The following is a 20,185-nucleotide window of genomic DNA, read 5'->3' as shown; positions in this document are numbered from 1 at the left end:
CTGCTCTACGCGGTGTACGGACCCCCCCCCGCGTCCCCCACCACCCCCATCCCGGCCTTTGCGACACAACCGAGCCGCTACCGCGCACGGAACCGCCGTACCGCCCGTTAGGAAAGCCGCGGGATGCAGGGACACAGCTGGCAGAGCCCCCAGCACCCGTGGGGGACAAGCGGTCCCCAAAGGCAGCCGGTACATGGAGCAGGGGCACGGGGGGGGCGGGTCGCAGCCTGCCCTGCCTCCTCCGCTTCCTCTAAAACAAGGAAGGCGCTGCGGGAGAAGCCGGCTCCGTGCAGGGCCCCGCCGGCGCTCCGCAGCCGGAGCTGCTGTTTGGGAGACAGACGCGGAGGTGACGATGCCGTTTGCGGCGAGCCGGCGGGGAACGTCGGGGCAGAGGGAATGGTGGGGGGCAAGCCCCCGGCCCAGCTCCAGCCCCCCTCCCTCCCCAGCACGCTGCTCCCAGGCGGAGCGGAGAGGGTGAGGGGGGAGAGCGGGCCCGTGGAGGGGATCGGCCGCGCTTCCCCTCCGTCGGAGGCGGGAAAGGAGGAGCGTGGCACGGTGTCCCGCGGGACAGGGTGGCCCCCGCGCTGAGACTGTAGGGGCGATGGGGACAGGAGTGTCCCCAGACGAGGCGAGAGGATGGTACGTGGCAGAAGACCCCGTACCGCTTCCGGCAAACCCAGGCACGGGGTCGGGAGCCGTACGCCTGCCTCCAAGCCCCGGCGCCGCACCGCGCACGGTGAGGGCTCCATCCGCTCCAGCCACCCCCCCCCCGGAGAGGAAAGGGCTCACAAACCTCCCTCCATGGAAAGAAAAAACAAAAAAAGCACCATTTCTCTTTGGGTCCGAGTGTCCACGGAGCGGAGCAGGGTGGCCCGGGCGCAGGCGTTCCCCGGCTCCCCGCCTCTCGCCGGGGAAGCAGCAGTAGCGGTGAGTGCGGGCAAGGGCTCAGGCCCCAAGGCCACGAGGTGTCGGTGGGAGTCCCCGCCGGGGCGCGGCACGGCTTTCCTCGGGCACCCGGAGAGAATTGGGGGTGGCGGGGAAGGGGCGAGGGGGTGGAGCGGCCTCGGTTACGTAGTCCTGGTCGAGGTGAGGAGATACAAGTCCATTAAAAACCACTTACTGCCAAACTCCTGTGGGGAGAGACGAGAGGAGCGGTCAGAGCAGCGCCGAGCACCCCTCCCACCACCTCAGCCCTCGCTCCTTGAGGGGAGACCCCCGAGACCCCACACCGATGGCGCGGCAGCGCCCCGGCACCGGCTCACCTGTCTCAGTGGTGCCGGTCCCTCTCTCTGTCCCTGTCCCGATGTCGCTCGTGCTCCCGGTTCCGCTCCTGGAAATAGTCCTCGTGTCGATCCTCGCTGTGGAGCAGGTCCCGGTGCCGCCGGCTGCTTTCGCGGGACCGGCTGGGAGAGCGCTCCCGAGATCGGTGTCTTTTCCTGAGGAAAAGAAGAAAAAGCTTTCAGTCAGCTCTGAGGAGGATCTCGCCGGGGTGGGGACAGAGACGAGCGAGCGAAGCTTCAAAACGGGGTGCAAGGAAGCCACCCCCACGCGGCTCCAAGCCCCCGAGCCGTCGGTACCTGGAGGAGCTGCTGCTGGCGCCGGTGCTGTAGGACTTGGCTTCGATGCCGTGCAGACAGTCTTTGAGGGACGAGAGGAGGACGCGGCACCGCTCGTCGTTGGCGACGCGGGACTGCTTGATGACGGCGATGGCCGTGAGGAGGGTCTCGATGGCGTCGCTGTAATCGCCTGGGGGGGGGGGGGGGAGCGGAGCAGGGCTGAGGGATGCGGACCGGCTGCGGGATGGGGGACACATGGCACAGGGGGATTGCGGGGACACGGTCACCGTTACCTGCGCTGGCGCCGGACACGGCCTTGGAAATGGCGCTGCTGGAGATCGCCCGGTTCCTGTTCATGATCTCCTCAAACTCCACTTCGCTCACAGGGGGAGGCGGCGGGCCGAGCTCCCGGCTGCTCAGGAGGCACACGTGGGGGTCAGCGTAGCCCACCCCCCCCATTTTGATACCCCCCGCTCCCCCCTCTGCCCCATCCTACCTGCTGTGGTTGTAGGGGGCCATGGCCTTGCCGTAGGTGTCCGGTGGAGGACCCAGGGCCGCGTTGGGTGGGGGGAAGAAGGCGGGATTGAGGTGCAGGGCTGGGGGGACAGCCCCCGGGGGTGGCACAGCCAGGTGGGGGGGCAGTCGAGGCGGCGGGGGCATGAGATGCTGGTAATGGATGCCGGGCGGAGGCGGGGGGACGCCGAAGCCGGAGGAGAGGGGCGGCGGGGGCGGCATCGGCGGCGGGGGCAGCCCCATGAGGGGTAAAGCGGCGGGGGGGCGGTTGAAAAAAGGCAGGACAGAGGGAGGTTTCTCCACGCGGGCGGGCGGCAAGGCATTCTCCGTCGGCGTGGCACGGCCGTCCACCGAGTCCACGGAGTCCCGGGAGTGGGCCCTCGGCGGCACACCTGCAAGCGGCACAGGAAAGAGCCATGAGTCATGCCCGGAGGGCCTGCAGGTCTCGGAGACCTCCTCCTCCTCCTCCTCTTCCTCCCCACCCGCGGTGACCGGACCATTCTCTCCCACAGCCCCATGAAGTCCGGCCTCGGGAGAGCTCAAGGTGCCCAGAGAAAGATCCAGCCAGCCAAACGTAGCTTCCGCTTCCACACGCCTCGAAGAGGGTACCAGCTCTCCAGCAAGACCCCGGCTGCCCGCACGGCGCCCCGGGGACGCTCGCTCTCGGCCAGCGAGGCTCTGTGGAAGCCGCCGAGCAAACGGGTTACGGGGACAGAAGCGAAAAGCCACAAGAAACGGCGAAAGATCCCCAGCAGAGAGGTCGCTGGGTCCCGAGTCCCTAAAGACATTAAACGACCCAGAAAGCCTGCGATCCGCACACGGGTTCGGAACGGCCCGAGTGTGGAGGAACACAAGGGGACAGAACCCAAGTGCCAACAGCAACGGAGCTGCTGGAGGAAGGAAAACTCGGCGCCTGTCTGCCCTCGAAGAGAGGGCCAGGAACCCTTGCTGTGTCCAAAGAGGCTTCGAGGATGAGACAGGAGAGGTACGACGGAGGGCACTGCCTCTACCCGAGCCCCTCGGGGGAGCCACGGCTCCCCGCTGGGCCCTGCCGCTCTGACAGCCGTCAAGCGGAGCACCGTTCGGGCACCGGCACTGCCGAGCTGACGCCCTGAAGGGTTCACGCGAGCTCAGCCGTGCCGACGGCAAGGCCCCCTGGGCACAGGCCGAAACTTGGCCTCCCCGTGCCCGGCGGGGCGAGGGGGTGGGAGAAGGAACACGCTCTGCTCCACTGAAACGCGAGGGCAGGTCGGGACGCGGTCTAACAGCGCACGGTGCTGCCAAGCAGCGGATCACCACGGGCACTGGAGCTGAAGGGAGGGCGCAAAGGTCACAGCTACCCCACTATAACTCGGCCAGGGCGCTTAGAAAGAAGGGCTTTCCTTGCGTGAAACGAGCCACGGGATCTACAATGACCACAGTTGGCCAAGACCTCCTCGTACACGCTCCTGCCAAGACAGTCCCTGCGGCTCCGCAGAGCCCCCCGGCATGGGGCTGGGGCGTCACATCGCTGCGGAGTGAGGCGAGGACCACCTATTGCCATTGTAGAAAGCCCACGGCCAGGCCCCAGCTGGAATACTGCGTCCAGTGTTGGGCACCTTACCTCCGCAGGGATGGACAAATTCTGGAGGAGATCCAGAGAAGAGCTACTAATAGATATGGAGGGTCTTAGCTATGTTGATAGGCTGAAGAGCTTAAGCCCATTCAGTTTGGAGAGGAGGAGGAGGAGGCTACGAGGGATCTTCGCAGTGTGTGAGCACCTAAAAGGGGATCATAAAGACTCGGGTCAGGATCTAATCAGACGCAGCAGCAACAGGAAACAACCCCCAGAGACTCCTGGCAGCGTCCCCCCCACCCCGAGGTCTCGGTGGGTTCGGCCTGAACAGCTCTGCTGGGGATCTGCGGGGCCCGCGGGAGCTGCCGCACGGCGTGGAGACCCCCCCTCCGCCCGCGGCGCGCCTTCGCCTCACTCACGTTTGCGAGCCTGCGCCTCGAACTGTGACAGGTTCTGCCGGGTTGCCAGCCTCACCTCCACCTTGTCCCCGTTGAGGATTTTGCCTGGCAGGAGCTCCAGGAGTTTGTGGACCGAGTTCTCAGAGGCAACCACCACCTCTGCGTATCTGCGGGAGAGTTCGGCGGTCAGCCAGCGAGAGCCAGCCCCAAGCGGTTCACCTCCTGGTAGGGGGGTAGGGACCCCCCTGCCAAACCCCACGGGGCTCCATCCGTCCTCGCTGGCAGAGACCACCTGACGCCACCGCATCCCGCTGCCTTCCCTGGCAGCTGAACCCAGCCTGCCGTTACACATCTTCCCTCCTCCCTTTCTCACGCTGTTTGGGAGTCTCCGCTTTACCATCCCATCTCCAGGCGGGACCGCGCATCGCCTGTGCCAGCCGGGAAAAGCACCGGCTGCCCCCCCTCGCTCCCCCCAACACGGAGGACGTAGCCGCGAGGGCCTGGCTCCCCCATTCTGCCACAACCCCCTCGGCTCTCACCCTTTCGACTGGCCATTGGCTCGGTTCTCTGCGAATTTCAGCTCCACTACGTCGTAGACGCCGACGGAGCGGATGGTCTGGATCAGCTGCTGGTCAGTCGTCCACTGAGAGGAAGAGGTCGGTGTCAGCTCACGTAACCCTTCGCAGGGCCCCGGTGTCTCCCAGCTAACCCAGGCTCAGCGCTCAGGGGGACTGGGGCAGAGCTCTTGAGTACAGACACCCTCAAAGCCCCTACAGGGAGTTTAAAAAAATCAACCTCGAGTCTGAAACAGGCCCCGGGCATGGCTACTAGAGGTGTCTCTTCTCTGGACAAGACAGAGCCTTCCCAGGACTGTCCCCGTATCTGTCAAGAGGAGAAGGGGAATCGCCCACGCAGTCCCCAGGGAGGCAGAGCCAGGCAGGGGCAGCAGCCGGTGCGAGGGAGGCACTACAGCCGCTGCTCACTCGCCCCAGACTGGATCTGAAGCCCCTCAGGGCTATGAATTCCTTTTCCCTGAGGATCACAAGGTCAAGCCCAGCTCACAACCTGGCTTGGGACACTGGGTCAGCGTGGATTGAGGAGGAACAACAATCCCAAAGAGTCCTGCAGCCCCTCGGGGGTTTCTCTGGAGGACCCCCATCTACGTACGCACCCCAAGAGACCCAAACCGCCCACGCGGGTGGTCTGGAGACCCCCTCCACAGGCAGGCACAGCCAGGCAGCGATCCCACTCACCCAGGAGAAGCTGCCCACGTAGACGGCGGCTCTCTTGTTGCGCAGCCCGCTGTACGTGTACAGGATGGCGGGAGATTTGCTGTTGGGTTTGGGGGACGGCTCCTGGCGGATCTCCGGGGGTGCCTCCGAGCTGCTGGTGCGGCTTTCGGGGGGCTGCGAGCTGGCTGCTAGCACGTCGTCGTACAGGTCCATCTGATCAGCATTACTGAACTCAGAGTCCTGCAAGGGGAGACACCGTGAGCACCTTCGCAGAGGGGAGATCCCGGGGGTGAAACCGCAGCTCGGAAAGGGACCTGTGGGCTGTTAAGAGCCGAAACGGGGCTCCGGAGGACCACCCCATTCTGCTGGAGCCCTCCAACATCCCCCAGCAACAACCGTCCAGCAGAAGCCGAACACCAACCACCACAGGAGACGTTTAAAAGGCATCTCACGGTGCCGCCACCGTGCCGGGGGCTGCAGATCAACGACGCTGGAGGTTAGGAAGCCTCCTTCACAGTTTGCAAGCCCCGTTGTCCCAATTCCCCGAGTGCCGGCACGCACGAGCTCTTTTGAGGCAGCGCAAGCCAAGTCCAAAGGTTTAGCACCCAAACCACTTGTCTTGGGTCTGTTGGCAGTTAGAAGGTGGTGAATCACTGCCATGAACGAAGCCACGGCAAACAGATCCGGCGCCTGTTATCTCTCACGAGCCAGCTCCTCTTGCCCGGAGCCCTGTCCCCTCCCCTTGGTGGCAAGCCACCGTGGCGTGTCCTCTTTCAGCACTTCATTTTTGCAACGACAACTCCCCGCGCTTCCCCCCTGGCCCGGCAGAGCCCTCTCGGCACCGCACTGCTCTTCCCCGCGACTCCACTACTCTGCAAAACCACGCTGTGCCCTAGGCTTATGACCACCCCTCGCTTGTGCAATCCACCACAGCGTCTGCTCTTCTTCCTGGGCAACATGGAAATCCCTCTTGCACGGTTTCCAGTCCAGCTGCCCAGCTCTCCGACCTGCCAAGCGTTAACGCAAGCCCCACAGCAACGGGATCAACATCTCCTTTCCGCAGCAATGAGGATTACCAGCGCCCCAAAGACGGGGCGACAGGCTCCGCTTTGCCATGCTTGACATAACCCTGGAGCATTTTTTTTTTTTTACACGTAAGGAGGCGGAGAAGGGAGGAATACTCCAGGAAGCAGAACCACAAGGCTTTACCCCGCTGGCGACCTGCGCTGGCTTGATTTTCCTCTCCCCAACTTCAACCACAAGCCTTTTGCTTTTCCGTCCGCTCCTCCGCCGAGCTCCAGCACACGCCTCGCGCGAGCAAAGGACTGGCTCACTAAGATGTCAGCTGTCCTGAACAACGGGGCAAGATGCAACTTGCTGCTCTGGGAGGCTACCAGGAAGAAGCTCCCCTTTTATAAGCGTGCGAGGGCAAAAGTTCAGTGGTGGGAAATCAAACGCCTCCTCGACGGACGAGCCTTTCGCTCCTTGGCAGGCGCAGGCTTCACAACGAGTCCAGCCTGGGGGGTTGCACACCCACCCTCAAACCCCGCTCGCCTGGGATACATCACCGCAAGCTCACTCGTTTTCGGGCCGGCAGAGCCCTCTTCAGGGTAGGAAGCTACGCACGCCGTCTGCACACACACAGATGGATGCACGCCAGTCTCCCCTCCCCTCGGCAGCGCGGCCTTTCACGGCACGAACCAGCCGCCGAGGAAATTTCTGAGCTGCGAACTCAAGTGTCCTAGATCTGCCTTCCAATTCCCACTCTGTTCCGGGCTATATTTAATTTGGAGTGTACAGCGAGTGCTGTGTTTACTACGGATCTTCAGACTAATTGCTCACCCGGATTCAGCGCGCGCTGCGCATCGTTTCATGCTACGAATTACCACGTTAGTACCTATCCCACGGGAGCAACGCACAGGTCCCGTGCAGCACAAAAACCAGAGGCTCTGCTTCCAAATTTTTAATTCCAGGACTTCAAAGGCAGTTTGGACAAGATCTTCTGCTAGAGATAGCGCGAGGTGGTTAAATCCCCTACGCTGTGACAGTCAGGAAACCGCACACATATAACACGGCCCTTCGTGAGCTCAGGGGAGAGACGGGGAAGGGTGCTCAGCACACGGCTTTCAAAGGGTCACGGAAATGTAAAGATCAAACCATTTTCCCCCAGACACTCTTTTTGACAGCACCGTCCATTTCTAAGGCAAGTTGTAACTTTTGCATCTGGCTATTTCAGCTGCAAAGCTGATAAAAAGGTTACAAGAATTTCAACAGGGAGCAGTATTTTTGTACTCATTCTCAAAACAGCTCAACTGTTTGTTTAATCCGCCTCCCACACTCCTACCCCCACCAAGCGCCTTTGGACACGGCCCAAGGCTGGAAGATTTCTGCCTGAAAGTTTCAGAAAGTCGAGAACAAAAAATAGGGGGGGGGGGGCTAGAGGAGAAATCGCTCGGATGCCCTCAGTTATGGTACTTAGGGGACGCTTCAGCTTGGGATTTTTTAGAGGTGCTCTGGGATCACCCACCGCCCCGTCAGCTAACACCTTCACTGCCGTTCAAACCCCAACACGGCAAACACGCTCTGAACCCACGCGCGACGCCTTGCAAAGCGCACGGGAGACGAAGCCGGGCACCGTCGGCGGTAATTACCACATGTGCTGCGGGATTTGGAACCACGCTGGCATCCCCGGTGTGCCGCAGGGACCGCGGGGCAGCCAGGGCACCTTCCCACCGTGCTTTGATCCCACGCGCGGCATCGCGCGCAGATGAACTCTGGGTTTCTTCCTGCTGCCGCACAGCCCGAGGCGAGCTAGATGCTGGAGTCGGCGGCCTTGATAATCACTTCCAGCTTTAAGAAGCCTCCGTCTATTTGGCCGTGTCAAAGATCTTTTGTGTACTGTCCCCCAAACCCTCCAGTTAAATCTTTCCATGCCGTTTCCCGCTGTGCAGCCAGGCTCGCCCCATCCTCCTCTCAACGCTGCTTAACTTCTTTACTTCCAAAGAAGCCCAAGACTCGACCGAGACCGGACCAGACCCGTCAGAGACCCTCTCAGCTCCCCAGCAGACGTTCCCGCGTCAACTCAAGCCACTGCTTTTGTCACCTTTCCTGCTCCAGGCCTCCCGGGGGCCGAGCCTTCGCGGGAAAGCCTACCTGCAGGCACAGGCAGGACAGGCAGCACTGGCCCGTCTCCGCAGAGCGCCCAGTGAAGCGGCAGCAGAGTTCTCCGGTTAAGTCTTCCCACTTGTCTGTTGTTCCTCCGAGACGCTACAGACTTTCCAACTCAGGCCCGCCACCGTCGCAGCTCTCCTTCTCCAGACACAAGACACCGCGTCCACTTTCCCTCCTTCCCTTTGGCGTTCAGATTAATTGCCATAAATGAAGTTGCCTGGTTATTCTGTGCGCTTCTAAACTCCAGCCCAGCGACCTCCATGCGCTTTCTTAATCTGCACCTTCCAGCCTTATTCCCGCAGCTATCCAGCTCTCCCTTCCGCTCCCAAGTCCAGGTAGACACCTATTTCCCAATTCTGTTAAAGGCAAATTGCATGAAAACATACAAATTGAGCCCGTTCCTAAGCCAGAGCAGTTCTGTTTGGTCCCAGCGCAGTACTAGATTGTTTAATACATGAGGAATCGGGCTTATTCCGGGTGTTTTTCAGGAAGGACGCAGGAAGCGGTATGTCAGAGTCAGAGGGTATCCGGGTAGGGCTCCCCGGCTGCTACAGGGAGCACAGACGTTTGCTTTGCAACTCACCTTTCTTAGCGAGGTTCCCGTTATTTTGGCAGCGTTACGGGCAGCTTGGACCCTGCCCTTCTCCAAGGCCATTGCTCTCAGCGGAGAACTCCTGCTTCTTCCCAGGTGGCTGGAAAGCACCTCGCAGTCCCCTCGGCTCCCAGGCAGCTCACACGGTTTCCGCCACTTCGCTTTTCCCTGGAGGTCTAACCCACGGCATATTCTCACCTGATAACCTCTCGCCTCCTCAGAACAAAGGGTTTATCACCCTCAGCTCCTCTTCAGCCCTCTGGGAGCTCACGGTGATTCCTTCCTCCGCGTGTTTTCCTTCCAGTTTACGCGGCTTGCCCTCTAGTGCAGACCAACTTTCCTCCACGGGCTTTCCATGGCTGTTTTTAATCTTGGAACATCTGCGTTCACACCCGCTCTCCCAGATCCCCAAACTCTCTAAGATCCGCTTCTCTAACAGCTACGCACACCCTCCCCTCCTCCGTCATTTCTTCCTGCGAGTCCCAGACAACCCCGAGGTGGGTGAGGTGGCACACGGGCAGCTCTCCGACCGCAGCGAGTCCCCGCCGCAGCTTCCCAGCCTCGGTGGTCCCATGGGTTCGGTGCTCTGGGTTCCCTCGCTGTGCAGTTCCCTGGCAGTGCCTCTTCCAGTGTGGATTTCTTGTTTTTCCCAACCAGGCTGCAACTACCCGCTTCCATCCCCGCTCGTCACTGCCCTGGCAAATGTTCCGGTCCAAACTCTGCCTCCCCCTCCCAACCATTTTGTGACCGGCCACGTGTTGAACCTCCGGTGAAACCCACAGACAGATGCTTTATTCCCGGCTCGAGATGGCAGCCACCAGGATTTAGGAACGGTCCCAGCCCTCTGTTCCCCACAGGGACTCTCCAACGCTGTACCACCCTTTCCCGGGCACACCGGTCGCATCTTCTGCCTCCGCTCAACGCGTAGGCACCAACCGGCGGGTACGTCTACGCTAACCGCTCCAGCACCTCGCTAACGAGTTGGCCGACGCCGGTTCCAGTGTTCTCCCCCAGAAAGGGGGATCTGTAGCCCCAGCCCCGCGGCCGGCCGCGCCGCTCACCTGGTTAAACTCCTCGTCGGCGTAGATATCGATCAGATCCACTCCTTCGGACATATTTCCAGAAATGGGGGGGAGCAGGAGCCCGGGCTGGGACCGGGGCGAAGCAGGAAGACGAAAGGTGCACTGCAGCGGGGTGAGGAAGAGGGTCAGTGAGGCACCGGGGACCCACTATGCATGTCCCCCCGAGTCCCCTCTGCCCCCCCCCCAGGACTGTGGGCACCCCCACTTCCCTGCAGGCACCAGCCACCCCCCCCTTTGAGGGGCCCACAGCCTCAGCCCAGACCCACCCAGGGGGTCAATCCCCCCCCGCCCTCGCTGAGGGCCACCCCCGGGGGCAACGTGGCCCCGTTTCTCCCAGACCTGACCGACCCTTAGCGGCAACAACCCCCCGCTCTGGGGGCAACCACCATTTGCCCCCCCCCGCCTTAACCCAAACCCAGCGGCACCGACACCCCCCCCCACCCACCCCCCGGGCAGCCCCTCCCCAGCGGCGAGGTCCCCGGGGGACCGCTCCCGCTCCCCTCATCCCAACAGCCCCCCCCCCCCCCGCCCGAGCTGGGCACCCCCCCCGGGGGCAGCGCCGCCGCCGTCCCCCGGCCCAGATTCCGCCCCCCCCCCCCGCCAGGGGCGAGACCGCCATATCGGCCCGGCGCGGCCCGCCCCTGCCGAGCGGTGGGACCCGGGGGACGGGGGGGACGGGGGGTATGAGGGGAAGGGGTGGCGGGTCGCGGCCCCCCCGGCCCGGTCCGGCCCGGTCCCCCCCCCCCGCCGCGGCCCCGCCCGTTACCGCCAGCAGGCCCCGAGCGCGCGCGCCAACCGCGCTCACCGCCACCGCCAGCGCCGCCGCGCCACGCCACACCCCTTCCGCTTCGCGTCACGCCCCTTCCGGCCCGCCCCGCGTACCCCACCATCACCGCCGCGCCATAGAGTCGGGCCGGCCTCCCCCGTCACAGAGCGGCCCGGACGGAGGCTAGAGGGGCAACGCGGGGCTATGGCGGCGGCCGCGGCCAGGGCCAGGGTGAGGGGCGGGGAGGGGGCGGTGGGTCCCGGGGCAAGGGGAGTCCGTGGGGAAGAGGCAGGGGCCTGGGGGAGGCGGGGAGGGGGTCGAGGGAGGCCCTGGGGGCAGCAGGGTCTGGGGGGGGGAGTGTGTGGGATGGGGGGATCGGGGGCAGCAGGGTCTGGGGAGGGGTATAGATGGGGGGTCGGGGCCCAGCAGCGCCTGGGGGGGTTATGGGATGGGGGGGTTGGGGCAGCAGGGTCTGGGGGGGGTTATAGATGGGGGGTCGTGGCCCAGCAGCACCTGGGGGGGTTATGGGATGGGGGGGTTGGGGGCAGCAGCATCTGGGGGGGTTATAGATGGGGGGTCGGGGCCCAGCAGCGTCTGGGGGGGTTATGGGATGGGGGGATTTGGGGCAGCAGGATCTGGGGGGATCATGGAGGGGGGGTAGGGGCAGCAGGGTCTGGGGAGGGTGGGATGGGGGGATTTGGGGCAGCAGGGTCTGGGGGGTTATGGGATGGGGGGGCAGCAGGGTCTGGGGGTGGTGTGGGACGGGGGATGATGGCCAGCAGGGTCTGGGGGGGCCATGTGTGCTGGGGATCTCCCCATCCCCGCTGTGCTGGGGTAGACAGGCCTGACGTCCCCTGCGCTGTCCTTGTCCCTTTCACAGCTCTGCTCCCTGCCCGGGCGGGCTCTGTGCCGGCACATTTTGGGGCCAGTGAGCCTGCAGCGTGGCTACCGCGGGGACTCTCCGACGGACTCAGGGAAGGACGTGCTGGAGATCCCCTTGCCCCCCTGGCAGGAGCGTCCCGACGAGCCGCTGGAGACCAAGAGAGCCCGGCTGCTGTACGAGAGCCGGAAGAGGGGGATGCTGGAGAACTGCATCCTGCTCAGGTGAGGCGCCGGGTGCCCGTCCTCCCTCCTGGCTTCTCAGCCGCCCTCCGCCGCTTGCCCTCCTCCCCGCTGTCTGGCCTTCCCCACAGCGCCCTGACAATTTGTCCCCTGCAGGCACGGAGCGGGCAGGGATGGCGTGTACTTTACAGGAGAGATAACATCAGCCCTGGAGAGCTAAGGGAGAAAGGCCGGCGGAGATGAGCGTAGCTGGGTGTAGTTCAGCTCCCTAAAGATGTCACGGGTTTTTAATTAACAGGGAAGAGCCCCGAGCGTTGCAGGAAAGGGTTTGGTGAGGTAGTGCACAGCCATAATCCAAAACCTAAGGAGATGTGATGTTGCTTAGAGGATAGAAGGCAGATAGAAGGCAAAGCCGTTGGATAAATCACCGCAAAGAGCTTTGCTCGCCTGGGTCTGGGATGGGTGCTGCTGCTGGGCAGGACGGGGCAGAGCCAGAGGCAGCCGGAGGCACATGAGAGCTCTGGAGGAAGCTCCTAGCTGATGGCTGAGCCAAAATCCTTTGGGAAGGATGTATGTAATTTCTGGGATGTACGAACGGGGCAAGGTTTCGGGACTGAAGTAGTGGTTAACGGAGAGCAGGCTGGGGCTGAAGGCAGGAGGCAGGTCACTTTGGACCCAGCTCCTCCGTGTCCTCTGGCATCGTGTGGAGAGCTGGGCACCAGCCGCGGTCGGGAGCAGCATGCCAGCCCGGCTCTTCCTCCGGTCACCCACACTCGTCCTCGTACATCCTGTCTCCAGCCTCTTTGCGAAGGAGAACCTGAACCGTATGAGCGAGCAGCAGCTGAACCTCTACGACCGGCTCATCAACGAGCCCAGCAACGACTGGGACATTTACTACTGGGCCACAGGTACGGTGCAGCTGCCTGTTACCCTGCCCGCTCTGACACCGGGGCACCGGCCAAGGCAACGCCATCGCTCCGGGCCGTGGGAGCTGGGCTCGGTGGGGTGACGGTGGTACTGGGCGCTTTGGGACAGGACGGAGCCGTTCTCTCGCCGCCCCTTTCTGTTTTTACCGCAGAAGCGAAGCCCACGCCGGCCGAGTTCGAGAACGACGTGATGGCCATGCTGAGGGAGTTTGCCAAGAACAAGAAGAGGGAGCAGAGGCTGCGGCAGCCGGACCTGGAGTACCTCTTTGAGCCACCTCGCTGACGGGGAGGCCGCCTTCTCCCTCCCCGTCCCCTGGAGCAGAGGAGGGGCACGGGGCCCTGTGGAAACACCGATGCTGCTGTCCTCCCTGTTGGCTCTCCTCCTCCTCCGGCAGCGGCTCCCGTGGACTCTCGGGGTACGATGAATAAAGCCGTGGCTGCTAGCCCTGCCTCCCTCCTGCCTCCCTCCTGCCATGTTGTGAGCGCAGGGCTCTGCTTTTTGGCGGCGTTGGGAGCGGGCGCTCGGGGGAGGCGGCGGCGATCCGAGCATCGCTCTGGCACGTGCCAGCTCACCGCTGTCCCCAACTCCTACCCGTCCCTTTGAAACCCTTTTTCTGGGCAGGTGGCCCCACAGCCGGGGGGGGCTGTGGCCCCCTCCGCAAGAGGTTGGAGTTTGGCATCCCACGGGGCACCCTGCTCCCCGGTGTCCTCTGCGGGGTGTCCCAGCCGGGCCAGCGGTCCCCAAGCAGCGGTGACAGTCTCTCTGTGGCCAAGGTTCCCTTGTGTCACCACACCGGTTACCCGGAGACGGCGTCACCATCCCAACGTCCGCTTCCGCAGGGATATTCCACAGCCACCCCTGCCTCCGGGCCCTCCGGGCAGGCAGGGAGTTGCTCTCCAGGACAGCCCAACCATGGCGTCTGCCTGTCCGTTTGTCTGTCCCCGTGCGAAGCTCCTGTTGCAGGACTCGCCTGCCGCGGGGCTGGGCACCGTCTCCCCCTCAGCGAAGGCATGCACCGGGGGAAGCGCTGACCTCATGAACTTCTACGCCACGAGTTACGCGGTGGCCCATGGTAGGGGGGTCCCAAAGGGCTCCCCAAAGGTCGGGGTGGGGGGCTCATTCCCGGGCCTGAGCCCCCTCTCCCTGCTGTCACCCAGGCCAGCCGCATTTCCGTCCCCACCTCGGCCACCACACCAGCACCGGCTACGTGTCCAACAACCAGTCGGCCATCTCCTGCCTGCTCTGCCCGTGCAGTGCAGCAGAGGGGTGGGTACCCCTGCTGTGAGGGGGACGGGGTGGGGACAAGTTTTGGGGCCACTCCGTCACAGCCACGCTGGCCTCCCGCCACAGCCACTGCCAGGACACTGCCACGTCCACCGCCGCTGAGCACTTCAAGCCCCTCTGGCTCCCCGACGGTCAGAGCCTCCTGCCCCGGCACATCCACCAGCCGGGGAGCGGGTACCTCCAAGAGTCCTCCCTTTCCTGCCTCCGCACTGGGGCGGTGAGCCCCCAGCAGACGCGGTTCCTCCAGGACCCCCCCAAAACATCCAGGGAGCACGGCACCGAGAGCTGCCGCGCCGGTCCTGCCCAGCCAGGTATGGTTTTGGGGGGTATGGGTGGTCCTGGGGCCAGGTCCAACCCCAGGAAGATTTGGGGGTGTTGGAAGCCCCCTGCCCTGCATCACCCATCCCTGCTCACCCCCAAACGCAGGGGGACAGGCGGGGACACCCAGGCTGCATCCAGCGCTGTGACACCAGGTAACACCGTGGCTGCCTGCGGGGCTGTGTGTAGGCAGGGCTGGGGACACGGCTGGGGACACGGCTGGGGACATGGGGGGCTCCCTCCCTGCCCCGTCTGCTCCCCGCAGATGTCCTGCAGAAGACGACCATCGGCACCAAGGAGCAGTCGGGATTCACCAGGGCCACGCCGAGGAGCAACAGCATCCTGCCAGCCCTGCCAGGCCAGCCCGTGAGTCCCAGCCCTACCGGGTCCCCTGTCCCCTGCCAGCCCCCCCCCCCACCTCTTTGCACCCCAAGGGGACACTTTTTTTTCCTCTCCTGCAGCTCGGCATTAGCATCACCACGACGGATTACCTGCCTTCTGTGCGAAGCCACGTAAGCGGGGCGAGGGGAGGAGGCGGCGAGGCGAGACCCCCAGCAGGCAGGGCTGTGGTGCGGGGCAGGGGACACGCGTGTCCCAGCTGACCCATCTCCATCCTCCGGCAGGGTGGCGAGACACTCCCGGTGTTGCCGGCGGGCTCCGAGAGAGGCAGCGGGTTCAGCCGGGAGGTGCCGGGCTGCGTGGGCACGGCGGTGAGCAGGACCCACCATCCCACTGCCCGTCCCCACGTGCCCTCTCCGTCCTCATCCGCTGTCCCCACGCAGGGCTTGCCCGCGGTGGGCCACCCCATCCCGCTCATCTCCCGAGGGCTGCAGGCACCCCGAGTGACCCAGGCCAGCCGTCTGGGACAGCAGGGTGCTGGCAGGAAGGTGGGTGCAGGCATGGCCCCGTCCCCATCCCCGCAGGACCGTGCACCCAACTCACCTCCATCCCCCAGGAACCGTCGGGGTTCACCACTAACCACGGCCAGTACGTGACCCCCCACCCGACCCTGTCCCCCACAGTCCCAGGTGAGTTTGGGGTGGCCCTGAGGGGGGGGACACACTTGCAGCCCCCGGGGAGAGGGGGCTCCAGCCTCACCACCCCATCCCTCTTGGATTTTCCAGCTCGGTGTTGGCGGGATCCAACCTGGACGGCGAGACCCGTGGGAGGCATCCAGCCCCAGCGCCCCAGCGGCTTCAGCACCAACAACCGCCCCACCGGGCTGGGGGACATCGTCGGCCACCTCCCGGCATAGCCCCCCCGGGGTGGCCCGAGGTAGTGCTGCTGCACCCCGGGGGTCCCCGCCTCGGCTTCTTTGGGGACCCCCTAGTCCCTGGGAGCACACGGAGAAATAAAACCCCAAAACAATCTTTCTGGGCACAATGCCGTTGTCACCCCTGGCCCCCCCGAGACCCCGTGAAGGGGCTGCGGCTGCCCACAGCCCTCATTTTGGGGGCTGCCTGCACCCCAAAGGCTGGCAGGAGGATTTTGGGGGGGGGGGGAGGGGGCGGGGGTGCCTCCTGGCTGGCAACCGCTGGAGGGCTGTACGAGCCTGGCTTTCCGCTCCGGCTTTGGGATGACACAGCTGATTTGCAGCAGGGAAAAACCAGGCAGGGCTGGCTGGGGTGGGCAGCGGGAGGAGGAGGAGGAGGAGGAAGAGGAGGAAGGAGAGCCCCAGCCTGTCCGGCAGGGTGGGCAGCCATGGCATGGGGGTCTTTGTCCATGCCCTCCCTGGCCATGGGGCATGCAACCGGGCTTCGTGGGGTGTGAAAGGGCACCGGGAAGGGGTGACTGTGCCGGGGGCGGGGGGGGCCCTGCAACAGCTCCCTGGGGGTCCCAGGGGATGTAAGCGATGACAGAGAGGACCCCCCCCACCCAGCCCAGCTCAGCACCCCGGGGAGATGCTGACCCCAGGCTGCTGGAGGGCAGGGCCGGGCAGGGGAAGGGGCTGGGTGAGGGGCGCAAGGTGGTGCTGCCTGGGGTGGGGACAGGGCAGGGCAAGAAACGTGTAAGGGCAGGGGCACGGGCGTGGCAAGGGCGGGGCACAGGCAGGGCAGGGCACAGGCAGGGCCGGGCACAGGCAGGGCCAGAGGGGCGTGGCAGCCCGGTGGGCGTGCCCACCGCCCAGGTACCCCGAAGGCAGCGATCCCCGCGCCCGCCCTCGGGCCCCGCCCCCGCGCTCCCATTGGCTGCGGCGGGGTTACCGTGGCGACGCCGGAGGCGGCGGCGGCGGCGGCAGCGTGGGCCCCGCGGCGGGGATGGGGAGCGGCGGCTCGGCGGGGCGCGGGGCGCGGCTGGCGGCGGCCGAGGGCCCGGAGGGCGGCGAGCAGCGGCTGGAGGTGCGGGGCGGGCGGGTGCCGGCGGCCCTGTGGGCCCAACGAGGGCTACGGAAACTCTACCTGAGCGGCACGGGGTTACGGGAACTACCGACCGAGCTGGCGGCCCTCCGGCACCTCCGCACCTTAGCCCTGGATGGCAACGAGCTGCTGGAGGTGCCCGAGGCTCTGTGCCGCCTGCCCCGCCTGGCGCACCTCTACCTGGGCCGCAATGGGCTGCGGGGGCTGCCGCCCGCCTTCGCCCGCCTGCAGAGCCTGCGCTGCCTCTGGCTGGAGGGCAACTTCCTCGCCCGCTTCCCCCGCGCCCTCCTCCGCCTGCCCGACCTCCGCAGCCTTCAGCTGGGCGACAACCGCCTGGCCCGCCTGCCCGCCGGGCTAGCCGGCATGGCCGGCCTGCGAGGGCTCTGGCTTTACGGGAACCGCTTCGAGGAGTTTCCCCCCGCCCTGCTGCGTATGGCCCACCTCCGCGTCCTCGACCTGGACCGCAACCGCATCGCCCGCTTTCCCGACCTGGCCTGCCTCTCTGCCCTGCGCCTCCTCTCCTACGACCACAACCCCGTCCGGCAGCCGCCCCGCGTAGGGGACGCCGTTCGGCTGGTGGGCGATGGGGCGCAGGAATTCATGGAGGCACGGCGGGAGCGCCTGCAGAGCCTCCGGCGCCAGGAGGAAGAGGAGGAGGAGGAAGGCACTGAGGCCCCACCGGTGGCCGCTGGGGACGGCTCCCCGCTGCTGGAGGATGGGGAGGGCAGCTTTGCAGCCCTGCCAGGCTCCCCAGGGGAAACGTGAGCCACCGCGCCGCAACCAGACACCCGCAGGGATGCGCCGCAGAGGGGTGGGGAGCCTCCACCGGGCTCCCAAGGACCACCATCTCCCAGCTAGGGCTGGGGAAGAAGGAAGCTCGCAGCCTTCACACGAAGGAAAACAGATGGTCCGAGGACCAGCATCTTCCCAGTCGGGACAGTAAAGAGCTGCCTCCTGGATCTGCAGGGCTCGTGGGTCACCGTCGGGATCCACAAGCCCACCATAGAGCATCCCACATAACCGCAGGGTGCCTTGGATGGGGGGAAATGGCCCTCTGCCATGACGGGTGACCCCACAGACCCCACTTGCCTGCTGGACGGGCCCCAGCGGGCAGCACGGTGCTGCTGAGAGCCAGGCATCCCCACGATGCCTGCGCACGAGCACGGGGACCTTCCTCCCACGCGCCGCAGCTGCCCTGCCACCTCCACGCGTGTCCTTTGCTCCGTGGGGCAGGATAGGAAAAAGCAGTGCCGTTTGCATCCGTTCCACACGGATCCCGTCACCCTGAAGAGCTGCAAGGTTTGAGAGCAAAGGCACAGACCCTCCTCACCCCTGAGACCCCCATCCTGCTGCTGGAATCGGGCTGGGGGAGAGAGAGAGAGGTCTCCGCCGGGCTCCTCCCGGCTCTCAGGTTCGGAAGAAGCCGATGGAAACTCCGCCTGGGCACAAACGCTGCCTGTCTCAAGCCTGGAAAGGATTTTGCCTCTGTATGAGAAGAGGAGCCCCAGCTCCGGCTCTGCCTGCCCTGAAACGGCACCGAACCCCGGGCTGCCGCCTTGTCCTTCCTCTTCCCCTCCCTGAGCGCTGTTTGTACCAAACTCAAGCAATAAAAAAAAAAAAAAAGCACAAACCCAAGAAAACCCGGTGTGAGAGAAAGGTGATGGGGTCTGTTCTCCGGGGGGCTGCGGCAGGGAAGGGCCTGTTTGGGAGCCGCTCGAAACGCAGCAACATGTCCTGCTGCAAGACCACCAGCTCTTCTTATTTTTGACGTTCAAGGGAGTCCTGTTTTCCTCCGCCTGTCTCCAAAGCCGTGCTCCCACTCTCCACCGAGCCATGCCGGTGTGGCAGGGGAGCTCAGCTGTACCGGCACCGAATGCTCCCTCTGAGGGCTGGGGCTTGCTGGAGGTTTCAGACCGCGCATCCGCTTTTAATTGCGAGGGGTTTGGTGGCTGGGAGGCAGCCAGTGCTCCTGCCACATCCTCTCCTGCGCTTACGGGGAGGAAGCTGCCCAGCTTTCCCCCCCTTCTCCCCACTCTGCAGTGGGAACCGCGGCTATTTTAGACGCGGTGGAGCATCCTCATCTGTGGGATGCACAGGGCTTGTCGGTGCCGGTCCCTCCGGCAGCGGAGGCTGACAAGAGTCCCTGCCTTTCCACGAGGCTCCATTTCCATTCCCACTTGTGGATGGTGGATTTGGGGCTCGGCAGGAGCTCGGCTCGCTCTTCCCCCTCAGATTTGGGTCTGCCTGTGGGGGGGACGGGGACAGGTATGGGCTGTCGGTCCCTCCTGCCACCCCGGCAGCCTTCACCGTTGTGCCTTGTAGCGGGCAGAGCAGCCTGGCCTGGGGTACCCCCAGCACCCGGCCCCACGTGTGGCACCCTGGGGTGCTGGGCACAGCAACGGGTGGCATCCCAGGGGTCATGCCATCGATGCGGGGTGCTGCTGCTTTGCCTGGGGAGGCACTGCTGCTAATTAGCGGGTAATTATCCATCGCCCCATGGGGTGCTGGCCCTGGCAGAGACCCGCAGGACTCTGAGCCCCAGCTATAAGCGAGACGTCCTTTTCTGCCTGGCACAACCCGCCTGCTGCCACCAGCTCCCCGCAGACCCCTGCCAGGCGGTCTGTGCTCGGCAGGGCGAGGGGTGCAGGTGGCCCTGGGTGCCACCAGCCTGTCCCCGCAGCAGGAGCCGGATCCAGAAGCTCTGACACCTGGGGAGGGGGGGGTACCTGCCTCCCTGCAGCCGTTTCCCACCACCCCAGCCTTTCACAGCCCTGGGTTTCACGCTCTGGCTTGGGAAGGAGCTGGGTCGGGGTCCAGGCACCGCGTTGGCATGGCACCGGTGGCAACCGGCGCGGTGACACGAGGGCCAGGAGCTGCCGCAGTCAGCGGAAACCTCACACGTTTCTGCTCTGCACAAGTATTTCGGGGACGCTGGCATCGTCGAGCCCCGGCACCCGGCGAGGCGTGTGCGCAGTGCATCATCCATACGTCTGTCTCTATATATATCCCTGCCTACTCCCCCATCCCCGCATCCAACGGTTTGTGGCCTCGCCGCAGCTGGGATCACGCTGCTATTTCCATCTGCTCCCGCTGGCTGCAAACACAAAGGAAGGGGCTCGGGGATCGCTGCGGCTCGGACCGGCTCTGTGCAACAGGAGCACCGAGACCGCTGAGCGGGGCCAAGCGTATTTTCTTTTCGCTGTGTTCAAAGACGTAGCACGACAAAAAAAAACCTGGCTGTGGTGTAACACAGCCCAGACAGCAGCCAGGCTCGGCGGCACCGATGCCGTCGGTAGCTTGTTGCTGCCAAAGTCTCTGGGTTTGGCTCAGCTGGACACAAATCAGAGCCTGAACGGGCGCAAGCGGTAGCAA

The 20,185-nt window shown here is 64.8% G+C and overlaps 4 protein-coding genes across 4 annotated transcripts; 3 read left to right on the top strand and 1 right to left on the bottom strand.

Annotated features, from left to right (window-relative positions):
• Window positions 1–775: 775 nt before the first annotated feature.
• Window positions 776–10,885, bottom strand: CPSF7 (cleavage and polyadenylation specific factor 7). The gene is made up of 10 exons (XM_050897272.1): window positions 10,866–10,885; window positions 10,079–10,201; window positions 5,276–5,494; window positions 4,562–4,665; window positions 4,044–4,189; window positions 2,053–2,461; window positions 1,850–1,968; window positions 1,578–1,746; window positions 1,263–1,436; window positions 776–1,130 (listed from the first exon to the last, which is right to left on the bottom strand). Exons 2-9 carry the CDS (start codon window positions 10,130–10,132, stop codon window positions 1,268–1,270), a joined length of 1,389 nt encoding a protein of 462 aa, XP_050753229.1. The 5' UTR covers window positions 10,133–10,201; window positions 10,866–10,885; the 3' UTR covers window positions 776–1,130; window positions 1,263–1,267.
• Window positions 10,886–11,036: 151 nt separating this feature from the next.
• SDHAF2 (succinate dehydrogenase complex assembly factor 2) lies at window positions 11,037–13,308 on the top strand. The gene is made up of 4 exons (XM_050897865.1): window positions 11,037–11,096; window positions 11,746–11,969; window positions 12,726–12,835; window positions 13,006–13,308. The coding sequence occupies exons 1-4, from the start codon at window positions 11,070–11,072 to the stop codon at window positions 13,134–13,136; spliced, it is 492 nt and encodes a 163-aa protein (XP_050753822.1). The 5' UTR covers window positions 11,037–11,069; the 3' UTR covers window positions 13,137–13,308.
• Window positions 13,309–13,326: 18 nt separating this feature from the next.
• On the top strand, window positions 13,327–15,808 carry PPP1R32 (protein phosphatase 1 regulatory subunit 32). Its single transcript, XM_050896980.1, has 10 exons — window positions 13,327–13,331; window positions 13,694–13,926; window positions 14,012–14,120; window positions 14,205–14,449; window positions 14,722–14,822; window positions 14,918–14,968; window positions 15,080–15,166; window positions 15,239–15,343; window positions 15,412–15,484; window positions 15,581–15,808. The coding sequence occupies exons 1-10, from the start codon at window positions 13,327–13,329 to the stop codon at window positions 15,709–15,711; spliced, it is 1,140 nt and encodes a 379-aa protein (XP_050752937.1). The 3' UTR covers window positions 15,712–15,808.
• A 906-nt stretch (window positions 15,809–16,714) lies between these two features.
• Window positions 16,715–17,578, top strand: LRRC10B (leucine rich repeat containing 10B). Its single transcript, XM_050898393.1, has one exon. The coding sequence runs from the start codon at window positions 16,715–16,717 to the stop codon at window positions 17,576–17,578; it is 864 nt and encodes a 287-aa protein (XP_050754350.1).
• Window positions 17,579–20,185: the final 2,607 nt, after the last annotated feature.

Source organism: Gymnogyps californianus, chromosome 5 (assembly GCF_018139145.2).
Source record: "Gymnogyps californianus isolate 813 chromosome 5, ASM1813914v2, whole genome shotgun sequence".
In the NCBI taxonomy this organism is placed as follows: Eukaryota; Metazoa; Chordata; class Aves; order Accipitriformes; family Cathartidae; genus Gymnogyps; species Gymnogyps californianus.
The sequence above is the reverse complement of the archived record's forward strand: the minus strand, read 5'-3'. Positions and strand labels throughout refer to the sequence as shown.

What these genes read in the sequence shown, in the direction of transcription:
- CPSF7 (XM_050897272.1), bottom strand. Translation starts at nt 10,132, where the DNA reads ATGTCCGAAGGAGTGGATCTGATCGATATCTACGCCGACGAGGAGTTT. An exon ending in ACGTGGGCAGCTTCTCCTGG is followed by an intron (nt 4,666 to 5,275) that starts GTGAGTGGGATC and finishes TCTTCCTCTCAG; the next exon opens with TGGACGACTGACCAGCAGCT. An exon ending in CGAGGCGCAGGCTCGCAAAC is followed by an intron (nt 2,462 to 4,043) that starts GTGAGTGAGGCG and finishes TGCCGCTTGCAG; the next exon opens with GTGTGCCGCCGAGGGCCCAC.
- LRRC10B (XM_050898393.1), top strand. Translation starts at nt 16,715, where the DNA reads ATGGGGAGCGGCGGCTCGGCGGGGCGCGGGGCGCGGCTGGCGGCGGCC.
- SDHAF2 (XM_050897865.1), top strand. Translation starts at nt 11,070, where the DNA reads ATGGCGGCGGCCGCGGCCAGGGCCAGG. An exon ending in CGGCCGCGGCCAGGGCCAGG is followed by an intron (nt 11,097 to 11,745) that starts GTGAGGGGCGGG and finishes TCCCTTTCACAG; the next exon opens with CTCTGCTCCCTGCCCGGGCG. An exon ending in CATTTACTACTGGGCCACAG is followed by an intron (nt 12,836 to 13,005) that starts GTACGGTGCAGC and finishes TTTTTACCGCAG; the next exon opens with AAGCGAAGCCCACGCCGGCC.
- PPP1R32 (XM_050896980.1), top strand. An exon ending in CCGTGCAGTGCAGCAGAGGG is followed by an intron (nt 14,121 to 14,204) that starts GTGGGTACCCCT and finishes CTCCCGCCACAG; the next exon opens with CCACTGCCAGGACACTGCCA. An exon ending in TGCCTTCTGTGCGAAGCCAC is followed by an intron (nt 14,969 to 15,079) that starts GTAAGCGGGGCG and finishes ATCCTCCGGCAG; the next exon opens with GGTGGCGAGACACTCCCGGT.